Source organism: Syngnathus typhle, linkage group LG2 (assembly GCF_033458585.1).
Source record: "Syngnathus typhle isolate RoL2023-S1 ecotype Sweden linkage group LG2, RoL_Styp_1.0, whole genome shotgun sequence".
NCBI classification, from domain to species: Eukaryota; Metazoa; Chordata; class Actinopteri; order Syngnathiformes; family Syngnathidae; genus Syngnathus; species Syngnathus typhle.
In genome coordinates, this window is record NC_083739.1 from 8,507,108 (window position 1) to 8,526,434 (window position 19,327).

At 41.7% G+C, this 19,327-nt stretch overlaps 1 protein-coding gene across 3 annotated transcripts; it reads left to right on the forward strand.

Annotated features, from left to right (window-relative positions):
• The first annotated feature begins 62 nt into the window (after positions 1-62).
• znf512b (zinc finger protein 512B) lies at positions 63-18,888 on the forward strand. 3 transcript variants are annotated; one of them, XM_061268624.1, is made up of 18 exons: positions 63-469; positions 913-1,113; positions 3,314-3,448; positions 9,043-9,122; positions 9,265-9,393; positions 9,476-9,654; positions 9,915-10,192; positions 10,278-10,355; positions 10,424-10,558; positions 11,073-11,200; positions 11,777-11,869; positions 13,931-14,029; positions 14,382-14,636; positions 14,718-15,029; positions 15,101-15,202; positions 15,337-15,399; positions 15,613-15,711; positions 15,989-18,888. In XM_061268624.1, the coding sequence occupies exons 3-18, from the start codon at positions 3,316-3,318 to the stop codon at positions 16,325-16,327; spliced, it is 2,502 nt and encodes an 833-aa protein (XP_061124608.1). In that variant the 5' UTR covers positions 63-469; positions 913-1,113; positions 3,314-3,315; the 3' UTR covers positions 16,328-18,888. The 3 variants fall into 3 exon arrangements, with proteins under 3 accessions (XP_061124608.1, XP_061124599.1, XP_061124618.1); XM_061268615.1 differs by having other exon boundaries at positions 63-1,113; XM_061268634.1 differs by having other exon boundaries at positions 64-1,113; positions 10,284-10,355.
• The last annotated feature ends 439 nt before the right edge of the window (positions 18,889-19,327 follow it).

The window sequence follows — 19,327 nt, forward strand, 5'->3', positions numbered from 1 at the left end:
ATTTTGATTTGGCAGGTTAAAGGAAGGCTGTGATTGGCTAAGCGCCCACCACATGCTAAACTCGAAGTGTAATCATTAAAATGACAGTGGACTAGATGATTTGGCGTGCTACATGCCAATATTAAGCCAAATATTTTATTTGTTATTTTTTTATGACCTCAAATAGTTGGCAGAGCTTTTGAAGCCCTGGCCGTTTAATGCCAAGCGCAAAACGTCGGGAGAGCCGGTGGCACAGCAGCAACTTTACCCCCGCTGGAATCTCCATTATGAACCTCCCCCCCGAATCGGAAATAATGGGAATAACAACTCTGACAATAATGACGCCAAGTTGCCTTGAGTGTCGTTGAAACTATCAAAGGTGGCGTGCTGAGTTAAGCGTGTGGCCCAGCACACATTAGTGGGAACGAACCCCGTGTACGGCCGCGCGCGGAGACATCATATCCGTATTAAAAGAGAAAATAATCCCGAGGTAAGGAGCCGAAGAGCGAGCGAGCGACTGTGCGTTTCTCCTGATTTTCCTCCGCTTCGGGTCGCTTCTCTCCCGAAGTGGCCGGCAGACGTCGAAATTACTGCCCATATTATAATTCGGTGGCTCCCTTAAGATCCAGCCAGCGCAAGGATTTTTTTTCCTGCTTCTCCTCCTTCGTTATAAAGTCGCCATTTTGCTTCAGTGCCTGTATAAACCATCCGGTATTCCCAATATTTTTCTTCAAGGACTCGAGGATTTACGCCTCTTTTCTGACTATTTTTGGAGTGTTTAACGGCAAGCTTGGATCGATGCCTTGTGGAAAATACATATTAATGCCGCAAAGGAAGGGGGCACGATCAGGATAAATCTCCTGGATTGTTGTGGTATTCTTTTTAACCTTCACGTAATCTGTCATTTTTACTTCGTTTCACCCCCGTCTCAAGTGGGGGCAGGACGACCCCAATCACCCGTCAGCAGCGTTTCGACCAGCCCTTGACACACAGCAGGTGGGATTGCGATGTAACAAAACATTGGCGGATAAACGCCCAATACGGTGCCTGTCTCCGGACCCCCTCCTCGCCCGCCGGGCTAGCTGACCTGGGGCCAGCCGGCTGTGAGCTGTGGTTCAGCGGCCAACGCCTCAGGTAGGTGTGGCTGACCACAGAGCTCGTGGAAGCAAGAAAAGTGTCACTTTCTGTCTCATCGCGCTCGCGAGTCACACACTAACATGGCAGCGTGCCATGTGCACGGCGAAATGACTTGTTTCCAGTTTGTCAGCAGATTGCGTTGAGTACGAATGTTGTGTCTCGCCTGTTTTACATCTACTGCTGTCATTCATGCACTTTAAGCTAAAACTAAACGATGGTAGTGATTATGTAATAAGAAATAAGCACTTGTGATTAGACCTCTTCCAAACGTGGATAGAATTCAGATACACATCATATTTCCTATGTGTTTGATCAGTACCGTTTGGATATGTGTCTCTTAAAATGTACTAGAATTGGAATTGAGCATAAAGACCTACTGTGTAAATCCTGCCTCAGAAAGTTCATAATATCCAGCAGTATGACTGAGTTAACTTGCTTACAAACTAACAACTAATATCTCTCAAACAGAAAGCTTTCCTGCATGACTTAAATCTGTCTCAATTTATATAAAACAGTACATAATGAGCACAGCATTCATCCTGTAATTTATGGACAGCTCACTGCCATATTTTGTGGAAAGAGACTATTTTTTCCATTTCTTTTTCCTCTGAGATCTGGCTGCTGTGAGGAGCGGTTTGTCTTTGACTACTGCAGAGTAAAACTCTTAGCAAGACACTGAGCGCACGTACAATCAGTTCAGCAGAGCATTTTGTTTCGTGCATCTCTTCAACAATGCTTTATAAAAGAAAAAAATCCTCTCCATAGACTGCTTTGGGTTGTATGCCATTCCATTCCTTTTGCTTACTTTTCTCTTGCCGTCATTGTGATACAAGTCAGAGTCATAGGCCAACATTTCTCAGTGGGGTGATCATGGTGACACAACCTTTCACTGAAGGCTGTGGCCACGCGCACGTGTGAATGCACTCATACGCACACTTGTTGCCCCTTTTGTAACTTAGAGGCCATTGTTTATCATACCAACCAGTGTCAGTGTTTACACGGGACACACTGATTCAGATTAAAAGCCAGATCAGAATAAAAATGCTTCATGTACACACCCCATTGGGAATATTCTGATTCTGTCAAGTTTACTCCGCTCAAGATTTTATTCGTAATGAGAATTCCAACGCCCTCCCCCGACATGTTACAGTCACATTCAGAGATTCCCATAATAAATTACGGACAATCCTGAATACTTCTCAGATCTGGAATTGTGAAGAATGAAGAGATATTTGAGTCATTGTGCTTTTTAAATACGATTTTATCTCAGAATGCTAAATAGTGTTGGTCTGTTACAACTGATTACTGAATAACTGTTAGCTAGTGAATCAGTGCATGAGATAGAAGTAAACTATAAAATGCAGTCGAACCCAAAGCAATGGCAAACTTTCTTTGTTCACATAAAATACATTACCTCCGTACTTAATTGCATCATTTTCTGCGGTTCTGTTTTCACTGTATGCTTTTCAAGCCTCCACAATCAAAATGTATCAACAACAATCTGAGTGACACCAGGTTCAATTGCAGTTCATCTGACACTGAATGGCACAGCACATAAACAGAGTGGCCTCACTGAGTGACCCTATGTGTGCTGTTGTAACTCATTATGAGACTGACAGGAATGTGCGCTCGGAGAAAATATGTGAAATCGCAATCAATCCCACTTAGCATAATTAGCGAATGTCAGCCTTCATCCATTAGACTGCCTCCACGTCAATGGCGAATGAGGGTTCAGCACCCTCAGCTTGTCGCTATCATATATCTTCTTATGGATGATAGCAATGTGCAGTTAATAACACACTGGGGTCTTCTTAACACAATTAGGAAAAAAAAAAAAGATGTCTGCCTGTATTGCTATTTGAACAAGAGACATGCAACTGGCTGTCATATGGAGCTTTGAACCTCTCACCCTTGTTCTTCTCTTTGCCTTTACCCTTTATCTAATGGACAGAACAAGAAGTTAGTGAAGTCATGCGTGTATTGATTTTGAAATCAAACATGGAAGGTCATAGCCTCATTACCACTACTGATGTTTGCCTCCAATCAGATGACCTTCAGTGTGGCTGCACTCATGTCTAACTATCGTACTATGTGAATACAGTATCGTGAAATGCTATCGCTGCAATTTGTGTTATTATCGGAATCAACAGGAATAATGCTTTTAACATGTCCTGTGTCTGCCCCCCCACCAATGTAGGCATGGAAAACCCCAGTGGTACTAGGCTTGGGAAGCTTTCGACATCGGTGCTGCCAAGGGGACGGACCTCCAAGCATGGACATCCCCAGGAGCCTGTTAGAAGTGTGCCATGCCTTGAAAACAACATCAAACACAGTGAGTGACGAGCTGTCCTACTTAAAACAACAATTATTGTCGCATTTTTGGGGGACTGTGAGGGCTTTCTTTGTGTGGGTTAGTTCCTGGTGTGATTCCAGGCAGAGTTCTATTTTAGCATATGTGGTGACAATATTTTGCAAATTGTTTGGGCACATCATATGTGTTAGCCGTGACAAAGACAAAATGCTTCTTTGGGTTTGTCACACCACAATTACTCATGACGACTTCATTGAACGTCACTGGACCAAATTGTTGGCTCACTGCATGAGGCCTCTGACTTCAAATCTTCTGCTTCACCCCTTGATGGTTTCGAATTTCCAGTTGCTGTTGTCTGGGACCAGGTTTGTCTGTCTCCACGTCGCAATCACCAAGGCAGGTGATTTCTGATCGCTCCAAATATTATTTTTTACGATGCTTGCACTTCTGTCGATGGAAGTGATAATAAAAACAGTTCAATGTAGTTGTAGTTGAAACATGCAGTTCCATGTTTTAAGGGGGCAAAACATTGACAAGGGCCTGCTAAATAGATTACAGACTGCCTTGCAATTGAGTTTTGCTCCAAGTCATCTGGATGGAGATGGAGGATTATAAAAAGAAATATGCTATACCGGGACTACTGAATTGGATATCAGTCCAGTAACGAATGGAGCTTAACTACCTCAACTTTTTTCTAATGGGGTGACGTAGACTTGGAAAATTCAAATGACCCAGTTGTTTTGGCTGCTACAAAATAGTCTTTTAAACCAAACCACACACACACACACGCTCCACATTTGTAATACCACTGCACAGAATGACGGTGCTTCATTTTTTAGGTTAATAGCTTGCCCTCAAAGATGGATTATGATGCATTTGAGGCTGTGTATGTGTGTGTGCGTGTGCATGCATGCATTTGTGTGTGTGCTGACTTGTGTTTACCTGCAGTTGAGAGATTTACAAATCTTCCTTTGCGAGACAAGAATTTAAATAGTAGGAACAGTCTGTATTGAATTATTCCTTATATCGCTTTCATTCTAGTTAAATGTGGAGCGCATTCATCCATCCATAGACCAATTAAATTGAGCACTGCTGAGCTAGCATTGCTATGCTAGTGCCGGTGCAGCTGCTACACACGGAAACAGGCACCATATAATACAGAGACGGTGTAAGTAAGTCTTTTTTTTATGCTCAGTGTTATTAAGTCATTTTTTACCTCACCTAAATTGAGATTAAATGTAATTTCAGGTCATGGTGTTGTTGAAGACAAGTTAGCCGTTAGGCCGCAATAGGCTGCTGGTAATAATTCCAAAATAAAAGCGTACCAAAGCATTGATGGCCATATATTAGCGTCGAGCATTTTCATCACTCTATTGTCCCTTTGTCTCCACAATGATTTCACCACAATTATTGCACGTTCGACAATGAGACATGAAGTCCATTTGTGATTCTTGCAGGGCGAGCTGAAGTCCATTTGTGATTTTATAGAAGGTGGTTACTTCCAGGGCGAGCTGCTGCCGTTTTTAATTATTTATGTTATAAACACGCTGTCATGTGCGTGCGTGCGTGTGTGTGTGTGTGTGTGTGTGTGTGCGCACTCACAGCCAACTTCAGTGACTGCAGGACATCATTCATGTGCCATCTGCTGACCCTGCGTATTTGAAACAGCATCCGTTTCCCAATCACCCTCTGCTTGCATTTATTGTCCTGTTCTTGTCATATAAACGGATCCCCCAACCTCAAATGCAATCCATTCCATACTGCTGGTTGACTTCCAAGTTGTAATTTGAAAACCAAAAGTTCCCATAGGAAATCAAGTTAAGTCAGGTTTTTTTTCCCCGGCCTCCGATGCTTCGTAAAGACATTTTGGTCTGATACTGTCATCTAGTCACTACACTGTAAAGTAAAGCACCATTTAGTTTCCATCCCTGCTAGTTCATATCTGCCTCTGTCCACACGCTGAATACGGACAGTAAGTCAAGCGCTCTAGACTGAATGTCAGTAAATTCACTGCTGGCCTTGTCTCAAATGAGCATCTGGCAATAGATACGGCTTCCAGGGTTGGTGGAGTGTGCAGCTGATGTCGAAGGCTCTTCGAATCAGTGCCGATCTGAAGCGACCATTGAGGCACCGTGAATTACCAGAGAAAGAGGCAGCAATCTGAAACCCAAGCTCTTTTATTCAAAGCATGCGCCGTACGTTACATGTGCTATAAACCGAGCCACAGGTGCGCTCACAAAGTGCTGCTCTCTTCACAAAAGCTTTTGTCAATCAGCGGGGCTTAACCGTTTGAGCAAATGAAGCTGCCCTTGAAAGAAATGAAACGACATGCATGGGCTGCTTATTTCCTGCCGTGTTTGTTTAGTAGTGTTTTGAACATCTCCATCCATCCATCCATCCATCCATCCATCCATCCATCCATCCATCCATCCATCCATCCATCTATGCATGCATCCATCCATCCATCCATCCATGCATGCATCCATGCATCCATCCATCCATCCATCCATCCATCCATCCATCCATCCATCCATCCATCCATCCATCCATCCATCCATCCATCCATCCATTTTCCACAGTGCACATTCCCGTCTTGAATGTTATGCGTTGGAGGCAGCGTTTACTTAAACAATCCGTAGCTGACACGGCAGTTTTATTTAAAACATGCACTTTTTGGGGGGTTAGGTGGGTTTGTTCTTTAGACTTCGCTAAAGAAAGCTTTGTTTATCTGCTCTCAAACCCCAGTCGCACATTCCCACAGAAGAGGTTAACTTTGACAGAAAGTTGTGATAAGGGATCTTGGTTCCACACGGCCATTTGTATGCTTCTACCAAACAGCAGTATCGTTCTAATCCGACCGAGCTGATGTAGACAATGGCTCCTGTGTAAGCGCTCGCCGAGAAAAACAAATCTGCATTCTCTTTCTGTTGTGTGAGTGTGTGGGGACATGCGTGCGTGTGTCTTGGAAGCGTGTGGGGAGCAATTGCAGGGGTAGCTGGGAGAACTCAGGGGTTATATGAGAACATCAGACAGCTGCCAGGAACCCATGGCTGTTGAGTTCTTATTTCCATGTAAACTGAAAAAACACTTTTCTTTCATTTACACAAACAAAGGACCTATTTTCTATAACCAAACCTGTAAAATGTTGGCTTTGGTCTGAAACCTGACCATGTTATAATTTCTTAAATGTAATATTTTTACACAAATCTATACTTTTTGTCAGTTTACACGTGGTTTTTAATTTTTGTTCTCATTTTTGACCAATTTAAAGTGTTGCAAATGGCTTGCGCTGTTTCGCGATAATGGTTGAACTAACATGACCTTTCCTGAAAAGTGATGATTTTAGAAATTCTTTACTTGGATTCCGCCCGACATCAGTGAAATGTTACATGATAAATCGATTAGACTATTTCAACAATCAATTAATCTGTTAATTATTTTTTTAATCAATTAATGAATCGGACAATAAAATATTTTAAAAATCACTCAATTGATTGAAAATGCCCTTTAATTTAGCAACAAAGACAGTTTCAAATATGTCCATAATCTTTTCTCTCTCAACAAAGCTGTAACATTGGTGCTAATTTTGATTAGCATGTCTCTCGTCTGTCGGCTGACTAACATAATTGTGCAACACAATGAATCGATACTAAAATGTATTGCCAACACTTTAATACTGATTTTAAAATCGTCAAATTACTTTTTACCGAGGGTTTTTGTTCCTGCTCCTCTCATCCCTGATTTAATTTACACGGCCGAACAGCCGCACAGATATTCAGACAGCTGGGAGCAAGTCGTGTCCTGACATTGAATGAACAGCTGTTTTATCCTTTTGACTTGTGTCCGAAAGTCGAGGTCTGGGTGACAGGCCTGCTTTCTTTCAGCAGGGACAATGGCTTACTATGACCCAAGCAGCAACAACGAGGCTGTCTAGTTTGTCAAGCGACGTCTATTTCATCCCCACCGAGTGCTCTGCCTGTGTTTACTTCCCTGTTCATTAAATGGATCCACTGATTTCAACGAGTTTGCCGCAAAGAGGTTTTTGATCGTGCTATGACTAGTCGATCTTATTCCCATTGCAACGAGAACACATCTTCCACGGGAGCGCCTTGCGTTAATTAGGACCTTCTTTTTACGAGACCTTTGTTCTGCGAGATAGGAATGCGTGCTCAATTTCCTGCTCGGTACAACAGCTGTATCACCCCTCCAGCTGCTACTCTGGCAGCCAGTAGAAATTTGCTCTGTTGCCCGGAGAATATCAATACGCTTCTCTCATAATAATAATGATAGTATTCATGCACACAACCACACGGTTTTGCATACTTGTGTGATTATTTGTAGTTTATGTCTTAACACTTTGAGCTGTTTTTGTGCCCAGTGCAAGTCTAGCGCTACTGTGTGTGTGTGTGTGTGTGTTCTTTTAATGCTTTTTTGAGGGAGAAAACCAATCCGTCCCGATTTCCATTTTTATAATCCTGCCAGGTACGCTGAGTGCTCTGAACCTGTTTGGATGCCACCACAAATGAGTCTGCATGTGTGTATGCGGTCACTGCTTGCCAATGAGTGTGTACGACTGGACATGATATGTTTTAGGTAATATTATTGGTCGTCATTGTGAGCCTTCCAAGTCTTTTTTCCCTTTTCACAACAAACAGGTACGAGTTATTCATTTAAAGGCGTTTCCTTTTGACATTGTCTAGATCTGATATGGCGGATTCTCTTTTTGCTTTAAAATGCAGTCCCTGTGAAGTTCAGTTCTATTTGGAAGCTGGCATCAGGTTAGATTGTGCACTATTTTGTGGTGCAGTAGAGCGGATCAGTTTGTACCTGCGGCACTGCCATGTAGGTCATCTACTATTCTGCTTGGTCAAAGGAAGAAGTCATCCACCTCGAAGATTGCTGACTGCACTCCCTCAGCTTGTCTCAGTTCATCGCCCCGCCCTACAAAAATCTACTGCTCCCCTTTATTTGTAGCGCTAGGCAAAATGGAGAAGCGGGCTGATTTATCAGAGATAATTGTAACGGAGAAGAAAGTACTGGTAATACTAAGCCATTGTGCTGTGATCGTCATGTGGGTAGAAATCATGGGTTGAGAGTCAATGGACAGGAAGACTATAGGCTAGACATCCATCAGACATTGCATAACCAATATTGACGGTCTTGGAAACTGGTCGTCCTTTTTCTGTGTGCTGCTGTGTCAAAGGTTACCAGCACTAGCAATTAAATCAAAACTGCAGCTTGAAGCGTGTTTTTCTGTTTGATGCGGTTGGGGACGATTACTAGGACGGATGAAAACCCACTTCCGTCCCTGCTTAGTTCCTTTTTCTAAAAACCTCGCACTCTGGCCGGACAATCGGTGGTCATATGGGACGAACGGACAAACCATCAAAGTATATAAGCATGTGTCTGCACTCATAATATATATATTTTTTTTCATAACAAATGAAGTATCAGCCCAATCAATTGCAGAATCCATACAGAACACGTTGGAACTGAATGAAATTGTTATTCTTATTCCACTGACCACCTCTGTTATTTAAATTTCAGCGTACTGAATGAGTCACCCAGTTGTATACAGTTTTAACACAGGATTTTTTTCCCTTGTATTTTGCCAGCGTCTGTGTGCGATGAGACAGCAGAGGGGAAGAGGAAAGGTCGTCCTAAAGCAGATGAGCAGGAACTGAGAAACATCCCTGTGAGTAGGCCTCTTTGAACTGAGTGGGTATTTCAAATGGTTCTCATTTATTTGCTCGGGGTAGGCTGCCTTACATAAATTTGCATATCACACGCTGCATTTCGCATTTCTTCTTTTCTTCTTCTTTCTTGTCCCCATACAGGCCCACTTGATAGTACAGTGGAAGGAAGAGTTTAAGCGCCGTTCCAGAGTTAAATGTCCCTGTTCAGGCTGTTGGTTAGAGTTTCCCAGCATCTATGGCGTAAAGTACCACTATCAACGCTGCCAGGGGGTGAGCCTCTCTCTACCTACATAGTCATATTCTATGAACATTAAGCTTCACAATAAACTCATTGCCCGCATGATTTCCTCAGACCATAGTAGCTGAGAAGCAGAGCCACTGCTGTCTATATTGTGACACGGTGTTTGGAACAAAGGTGCGACTACAGAAGCACATGCTTTGGAACCACCCAGACAGGGTTAGCTTGGAGTCAAAGGATGAGCATCTTAATAAGGTTCAGAAAACCCCTGTCAAGTCCAATACCGTTAAAAGGTAAGCAATATTTAAAGCTTAATGGGGAAAATGGCCGCCCCTTGTGATGGATAAAAACAGGTGGCTTTTTGCCCCGTTAAATTCATATTCCACAAACGAAACATTAATCAGAACACTGTTTTGACTAGTTAGGTTGCACAGAACATATTATTACAAAGAACATTTGGGGGTTTGCCTTTTTCGTTAAAATTTCTGGAATACGTAATTAAGTCTATTAATATTAGGTACGTCATATTACTTTTCTTGGTTTGCGATTTCAGGCCCCTGGATCACAACCCTCCATCCCCAGTGTTCTTCAAAGTAAAAAAGACGCTGGAGGCATCTACCCCCTCTCACAATGGAGAGCTGACCCACCAGAGGAGCGAGAGGAAACAGCCCAGCCAGCCGTCACTGCAGAGTCACCAGTCGCAGTCAGCCCAGCCTCAGTTTGAGCAATCGCGTTCCCAAAGCACATCCTCTGACGCAGGGGGTAGTGAAAGCGAATGTGGCAGCCTACCGCCATCATATCCCGACGAAGACCCAGAACGAATGAAACACAGTAGGATTCAAGCGTTTTTAACATTCACCGTGTATTTCTACTGTAAATGCTTGACCTTTGTTGTTTTCCCTTTTGTGATTTCTTGGGCAAGGGCGGAAGCAGAAAACACCGAAGAAGTTCACTGGAGAGCAGCCTTCAATCTCTGGAACGTTTGGATTGAAAGGTATTGACAAAAATATCCAGCTCACCTCTGTGTAGAGTGAGCTTAGTGTGTGTGGTTGTGTGCTGCAGGTATGACTAAAGTGGAGGAGAAGCTGAAGGCAAGTCGCATCAAGAGACCAGACAGGAGTGCATTTAGCGAGGAGCCTCACAGAAGAACGGCTTCAAATCAGTCCTTCACTAAACACGCAGCCAGCACCAGTTCAGGTAAACACCTTTTGTCTAACCTTTTCCAAAGACGGGGTGAATCTTTCGATGAAGCTATGTGATCTAGAATTGTGCTTCTCAGCCACTGTTGAATAACTATAACACACAACACTTGAATAACAAATGCTGTGAGCATAGCGTAGACATTCTCAATTCAAATATCTCTATTAACTTCATGCATGTGATATGATGATGTTATCTTAACTCGTATCAATAATTTACTCTTGGCTGCTGTATATGCAACAAAAGAAGTATAGTTTCCTGTGAAAGACCAGTAGGAGGCAGCAAAACACTCTTTGTAACCAATTTGCATTTAGTTCCAAAGTAGATCTGGAAAGTAATAAATACAAACTTGCACACAGCAGCAACATTTGCAATATCATGGCCATCCATGACTGAGGAATAGATGTCATCCAAAAGCAGAAGCAACATCTGCAAGATGACAGTTCCTCCGAGTCATACTACAAATATTTGATTTGCTCACTGCCAAAGAAATATCATCTTGTTTTTCTAGGTACAGTTCCTGACATTCAGTGGCAGAAAGCCATGTCAGAGCGAGGGGAAGTGGTGTGCCCCACTTGCTCCATCGTCACCCGAAAAACAATCCACGGCCTGAAGAAACACATGGAGATTTGCCAGAAGGTCAGAAGATGTGGCCATTTGTTACTGCATTTGCAAGTTCTCAAACTGAGATCCCAGAGCATTATCCTGGGGAGGGTCGGCCAAAAATGTTTTACAATAAATAATGTAGCATTTTAATAAGCTGCAAACCTCCATATACAAGTCAGTAAAGCAAACATAATAAACCGGCTCCCTCTTCCCACTTTAGCGTCGGAACAATTATAAGCTTGGATATGATTGTGACATATCACATTAATGTGATATCTCTTTGGTCTTTTGTAGAGTTGACGCAAGATCTTGGCAAAATATTTGCTGCTTGGAAGCACTTACATGGTGTCAAAAGTTTCCAACAGAAAACCTATTACAAACGGTGTCATGGAACTAATTAAGTTTGAACTTTGGGTACCATTGTTCTATGTAATGTAGGACATGCAACCCTAGGCTGTATCTTGCACACAGTTTTTGTTTAACCCTTGCCCAGGATTATTTTGGGGGATCTATTGTATTACAGCAAAACTACAGATTTATTGATTGGCCCATATGCTTTTATTTAAAATCTTAATATGGCGCCTTGATTTGACTTGTGACCCCATGCAGCTTCAAGAGGCCCTGAGGTGCCAACAGTGCCACAAACAGTTCAAATCCAAGGCAGGACTCAACTACCACACCATGGCAGAACACAACTCCAAGGTACACACCCATCAGCAGAAAAATGAATCAATAATCACCTAATTCCACCAACAACACTGGAGAACGCAGTACATATTTTAGATTTTGTTCCTTCAATGACGTAGATGGGACAATTTGTTACTTGACACCACAACTATACAGAGTTCCAGCGGGGACTTTAGAGTCTTACAAGAATTAAATTTATGATTGTTTTTTCCCCCCAAAGTCTCATTTTTCATTTAAAATAAGTAACGTATCTTAAATTAACTCAACTGAGGAGCAAATCATTGAAATTGCAACGAAGTTGTTCCTTTCCTTTCGCAAAAAACGTCATGTGTGTAGAGTTACCTGCACTGTTATTGTTGCACCTAAAGCTGTCCTGACAACTAGAATACATCGGGATTTTTATTTTGTGGGTGCCGCGGGAAGTGTTGAGTCAATCTTTGCAATGTCTTTTCCAATCATATTGAACATGACGGGCAGGCAGGAGGGGGGCTAAAAACAATTTATTGTTTCACTAACTTGGCTTGCAGTTCTGATGAAATGCCATCCATCAATCATCAGAACCACTTCTACTCAGGAGGATTGTGGCCGTGCTGGAACCTGTCCCAGCTGTCTTTGGGCTGTTGCCAGCGAATCGCAGGGCAAACATAGACAAATAATCATTCACGCTCACAATCACTTAGCAATTATAGATGCAGTTATTGTGGGGGAAGGTGCTGCATTGAGACCATTGGCACTGGAATGAAACAGAGATGGACATGACTTGATGGAAAAATCGATAGTGGTGTCAAAAAATAACAGCCTGGTGTACGTGATTCGCCATTTCAAAAAATCAGCGTAGTGAGAACGCTACAGACAAAAGTGTTTCGCCACCAATTCTGAGGAAGGGCACTATTTTCTGTTTCAAAATTTCTCCCTTTTCAGACAAGATATAAAACTGTTAGGGAGAATATTATTTAAAAATAATATGTTTTTTATTTTATATTTTTTATGAATTATTTATAACATGTAAATATATCATTTTATATTAGCGATATGGGAAAAAAATCACTAAGCTCACTCCTCTTACCTACATGACACATTCACGGGAGCGTTTGCACTCTCCTAAGCTATACTGCACAATATTTTATATGTTGCATTTTAATTAGTCACCACGGAGCCCGTGTTTATCTTAGGTTTCATTAGTGAGCAGACGTCCCTCAAGCACTTACTATTTCTGCAGCTGTCTCAAATCTGACAGCTATGAGAGCATCTTAAAGATATTATCAGAGCAGTCCTGCATTAGAGCTCTGGGCTTTGCTGAATAATTCAAATGGGTTTCAAAAAGTAGCATGAATGTTTCATGAATGGACGTACTTGCAAACCGTGTGGCGTACTGCATGAGTTTTCCTTTTTTAGGGAGGAGCGGCATACTTTATAATAGTGCGTGACATGCAATATTTTATAACTAATACAGTGGGACCTCGAGTTACAAAATAACATAGTTAATGACCAGTTAGTTTGACACTGAATTGTCACGAAAAATCCTTGGCTAACACATTTTTTGGTTCTTAAACTTTTTTTTTTTTCCTATGTGAATTGTCCCTGCAGTGTAATAAGCACCAGTCAGGAGGAAGGAGTGTGTAAAAGATCAAATGTCCAATATGGTCGGAAACATAACCCCCTACGATAGTGTGTGCAACAACACAGCATGCTCTTTGAGTTTGTACTGTCATATTGTACATCTGTTTTCTTTTGCGCTGTTTATCCTAAAAGCATTTAAACAATGCGGTCGATATTATATCGCGGTTTCATCAAAAGCGATCCTATATGTTGACATGAGAAAACACATGAAGGTCTCTCTGCTGGGATGTCAATGCTCTCTCCAGTCATGTGCATAGCTTCCTTCCCCATGGCAGCTCTGCCATCTGTTGTTCTGCTCTTTTGACGGAGGCTTGGTACAACACTCCGATTTTACAGGTGTCATAAATGACCATGAAAAATAGCCTCACCTTGAAGACATTTCATCCTCATAGATTGTGAACACATAAAATGGAAAATAGAATTCATGACTGACGTGTGTCCCTCCCCACCCCCCAGTCATCGAGGAGTGAAGGCCAGATGGACGACGAGCATGAGGAGAGAGAACGACTTTGTCGAATACTTAAACAGATGGGTAGAATCAAATGTCCTAGTGAGGTATGTAATTGAGTTTTGTTTCGCTCATTCTTTCCAGTCCCTGCAATGCTGCACCTCCCATTTCACATTAGGCTCCTTGTTATGCAAGCTTTGATTTCTCTTTTGGCCTTTTTACCAATCTATTCCTTCTTTCCTGCCTCGTAATACACGTTGCCCAAAATCGTATCAATATTTCCCTCTCATTACATTCCGTCCCAATGCAATGCCAATGGAACAGGGAGGGAGCGCCAACAGCATGATTTCAGAGAACAGAGAGCAAGGGAGAGCCAACAGCATGATTTCATGCTGACCGTTGGGAACAATAAACAATATTTTTTCCATGCATCCTTGTTGTCCTTCTGTTAATGTGCAGGGCTGTTCAGCTCACTTCTCCAGTCTAATGGGCTACCAGTACCACCAGAAGCGTTGTGGACGTGAGTTCTCTGATGCTGAGAAAGCCAGGTTTTTGTGCCAGCACTGTGAAAAAACATATCGCTCCAAGGCTGGCAGGGACTACCACGTACGTACTGAGCACCCCCCAACCATCAAGTCGACTACGACAACCAACAACAAAGACAATGGGACCGACACCACCACCACCAACAACAACAACAGTGGCAAAGAGAGGGTAATATAGCAAACATGACAGGCATCTAATTGAAGAAGAATGTCCTCGTTTAAATTGCATCATGTCTTACTTTTCCTCCAGGTCACCTTCGAGAAGTTTTCAGCCATGAAAAGAGAGCAAAGCCAGCCCGAATGGCATGTCAAAACACAGTTGCAGCGGGAGAAGGACAAGGTTAAAGACGAAGGCAGTCAAGTGAAGAACAGAGTCAAGGAAAAGGCAGCACAAAATCAAAGCCTTCCCGAGGATTTTGAACGGACACCCAGTGGCAGAGTGAGGCGGCGCTCAGCTCAAGTGGCAGTGTTTCACCTGCAGGAGATTGCAGAAGACGAGCTTGCCAAAGACTGGGGTACCAAGCGTCGTATCAAGGATGATCTGGTGCCTGACAGCAAAAGGGTAAGGAAGAAAAAGGAAAACTGTACTCTGCTGGCCATGAACACAGTTACTGATCACTTTCTTGTGTATAGCTAAATTACACCCGCCCAGGCCTTCCCAACTTCAGCAGGGAGCTTCTAGAGACCTGGAAGACTCAAGTCAAGGAAAATGGCTTCATCTGCTGCACCAATGAAGTAAGAGTGTTTCAGGTTTCACATGCCAACAAATCTGTTTCTAGTCTTGATTCAAATAAGTCTGTTTTATGTTTATGGAAAAAATGCCGTTGTTTTTGGTGGCCTTTTGATTGATTTGTTTTTGTTGTCTTCAGAACTGCGAGGCTGTCTATTCCAGTGTATCTGGATTAAAAGCCCATCTTGCAAACTGTAGCCAGGTATAAACACTCATCAAAACCTCCCCTGACACTGCAGACGTAATCGTACTCTATTAAAGATATTCATGTACGACATTTCATTGTTGCAGACTTCAATGTTAAGAATCCATTTTCTTTTTGCAGTTGTCATGTTCATCATCATTCATCATCATTTTCTCACAAACATGCTCTGAAAGGTGCTCTGTAATATTTGTAGTTGTATATGTGTTGCAGGGAGGTGGAGAACTGGCAAAATACACGTGTCTGATCTGTCAGAAGGAGTTTAATTCAGAGAGTGGAGTCAAGTATCACATAAGCAAGACACACTCACAGGTAGGTCGCAAACAGTAACACTAATTGGATACAGTCTTTAAACCATCAACATGAGGATAAGTACTGTTTTAAAAATCCCTTGAGGCTGAAGATGACAGTCGTTTTGGTTGTTGTTTGTTTTCAGTAGAGATATTTTGTCCACCATAGTACACTAGATTATAATCCAACCATTTACTGGAACCAGCGAATGTGTTTACCAAGTCACTGTTCTACTTGACGTCATTTTTCCACACTTGAAAGCTTCTAATCAGGAGTAACAATGTTTGTATTGCGTCAGAATTGGTTCCGTGCATCAGACGGTGAAGGGATTTCTAGCAGCAAGAATAAAGCACTGGATTATGACGGCATTAGAGAAGAGGTGAGGAACGGTGCCACCGCTGGCAAAAAGAGAGGTCGCAAGCCCAAAGAGAGACTCCCTGCTCCTCTCCAAACACAGACTGAAGAAGCAAACGTCAATCAGTACTCAGCGATTGACTCCACCCCGTCCTCGGACTCAACGCAGTCACCCGCGCATAGCCCTGACTTTACGGACATTACCGATCCAGATCCGAGCCAACAGCTCAACGGTTCCACCGCGCGACAAAGCAAACCTAAAAGGTTTTCGCTGTCTGAGTAGCTGTTTTTTATTTTGCTAACAAAACAACTGCTCCAGCAGATGTGGTTGAACTTTGTGAGAACCGAGCACTGAGGAAACAAAAATTGTGGCTGCAGGTTCTGGAAAGTACAAAGGTAAACAGTATGTTTTTTTTTCCCCCCCCATTCCAATTATCTCCTTTTAAGGCACCCACTTTAGTTCCCGCACTCAGCGGGATTTTCACAAAATGAAATGAAGACTTCAGCAATGTTGCCTAACACAGCAACATATTTTTCTCCTAGCATGGTAACGTCATGTGCATTTGCATTTCTTTCACAGTTCTACTCTGTACATAAACACTTAGTATATAGCTATATACTCCAAGCAATGATGCCGTCACATTTATACATCTAACAAAAGCATCATTGATCATGTGTGTTAGGAATGTTTTGTGTTACATGTTTATCAGACTTTTTTTTTTTTTAACCAATGAAGCAAATCACTTTTAAGCTCTTTTGCCCTAAAATATTTAGCTGAATTTTGTTTGTGTACCACTTGAAGGGTATATCTGCTTTGAAACTCATAATGAATTCATTATTAGTAAGCAGAAATTCTAATAGGGATTGTTTTTTTCTACATAGTGTCAATTTAATCAATTTCAAATGAAAAGGCTTAAAATACTGTCACTAATGTCAGACTGGCAAAGCCAATTTGACTGAAGGAAAAATTCTTATGAAGATGGTTGCACTGTTGCAGCACAATCAAGTAAGGTAAAAATTGTTTTTGTTTTTTTAAAAAGAAGCCGTGTTTTGGCTTTTACTTTATCCTAAAGAGATCAGGCTCGAATGAAAATGCTATCTTTTGTAGAGGTTTAGGAGAGTGAGCTTTTATCATTGCAAATCATGATTCACATATAATAATATATATGAACTTACACCTGGATGTTCAAAGATATTGCATTGCACTTTAACCCTTGTCGTTCCCCTCTTGTGATTTTGCACTCTGAGAAAGTACTTATGTAACCTAGTAGCTGTCACACAGGAACAAAGATATTTTATTCTCGGGACAGACTTTTAGATTCTATTAACGGATAATGGGCACCTCTGTGATCACGTCGAGCATGACTATAAAGTTTTAACCCACCGCACAAAGCCATAATTGCCACCTCCTGTAATGATAGTTTTAGGTTGACTTTTCAAAGAAATATGAAGCCCATGTTATCAAATTACCATCTCCGATGTGTGCAAAAATCTGAAGTGTGCAATCAGAGAATAGCGGCGTAGATAGTACTTGAACCCACTGTTTTATTAATGAAGTGAGCAAATGAGAAATCCAGAAAAGTAGATGACGCATGTGTAGAAATCTAGGTCGCGCTCTTGCCAACTTGTTTCTTAAACGATTCGAGACAACTCAGCGAGTCCGCTAAAGGCCGTCAGCGCCGTCACTTCAATCAGGCCGGTCACGTCTGATTCATAGCGTGATTAGGATATATATTGACACACCTGAACTTTTTTTATAGTGCGAAGCTCAGATGTTTCTCCATTTTTAATCAAGGTGGAGATGATTATGCATGTCCGTTTCTCTCCTGATGGGATGGACTACCTTCTACTATCCAGGTTTATCCAGTTTATTAGACAAGCACTGATTCATTTCCATCAGAGTCGAGTCGAGAATATGTGCGTGTGTGTAACATTTAGCAACTTTGTAATGACCAGGAAATGAAGACTCTGTAATGCTTTCTGTTGAGTGTTATGAACTGGCACAGAATCAATTGCTTGTTACTTGTCATTATTAGCGTCCCATTTTCCGGGCAAGCTTTGGTTTTCCGATATGATAGTTTAGCGCCGCTTTTACCTGGGTATTTTATCACGCCCTTTACTATCAGTCTTCCTATGGTATGGAAAACGCCTCTGTATCACGCCGGTGTGCGCTAACTGCAACATGTTTAGAGAGTAAAGCAATACACCATATTTAGCTGAGTTTGTGTGCTTGCTTATATTTTGATATTGACGTCTTCACACAATTGTATGGCTTTTTCTCAATTACCAACTTAGTTTGTTTGCTCTGAAAGTGCTTTTTTTTTTTTACCACATATATCGTATGCTTATTTGTCTGCATACACTGTTATTTTGCCATTTTTGAAGACTCTAAGAAAGTTTTTGTTTTTTTAAATACAGCAAATACATAGGGATTGTCCTTTATTCTTATTCAATATGGGACAACAAGGCATATGTACATGTGTTTGTTTCAGTATTTTGTGCACTTACTATACCATGAAATAGGCTTGAAATACGAGTGTTGTTTGAGCTTTCTAGTGATCTGGACTGTGTGTGGTGTGACTTTTCTTGCCGGACAACAGCAGACTCAAGTGTCTTCCCTTTGTTGTTTCCTAAAAATGAGGCGACTTTCCGCAAATCCGGTCAAGACCGTCTCAGAAATATACACCTTTATTTGTACGCTACCTACTTTTAGAATAGTAAAAGACATCGGCTTATGTCGCAGGTGTCATTATATTGATTGAGAGTTTTAAGAGATGGTCTTGTAGCTCACAATGGTGAAGTAGTAACAATATCTGAAATAAAGCTGTGTTGTATCTAACAGAAGAGGCTTTCTCCCTCCTGTGAGTCTGGACTGGTAACAGTTTTCTTCCAGATGTATTGTATGAATTGTTCATTATCCCTCAACTAATTAATAAAGATTTGTTGAAAAAAAAAAAAAGGCCATTACTATATTTGTCCAATTCGCCCTTGTATTTTCTCTTAGTATGTATTTTGTGTTATACCCAATGCATATGTTGTCGTCCAACACTGAGGAATTGATTAAGATGGAAATTTTGAACATAGCCTTATCAATATTGAACATTTTGCATGAAATCTGCCCTGAAGGCAAATTAGCAGATCTGTGGAGGGTGGACTGGTAATACACACAGAGTGTGCTAATTGCCACAAACATTATTTAATCAGTGTGTCCCACTCAAATGTTATCATGCATATGTCAATAGTTTGTCCTTTGCGAAAAAAAAAGAGATGATTCATTTCATTC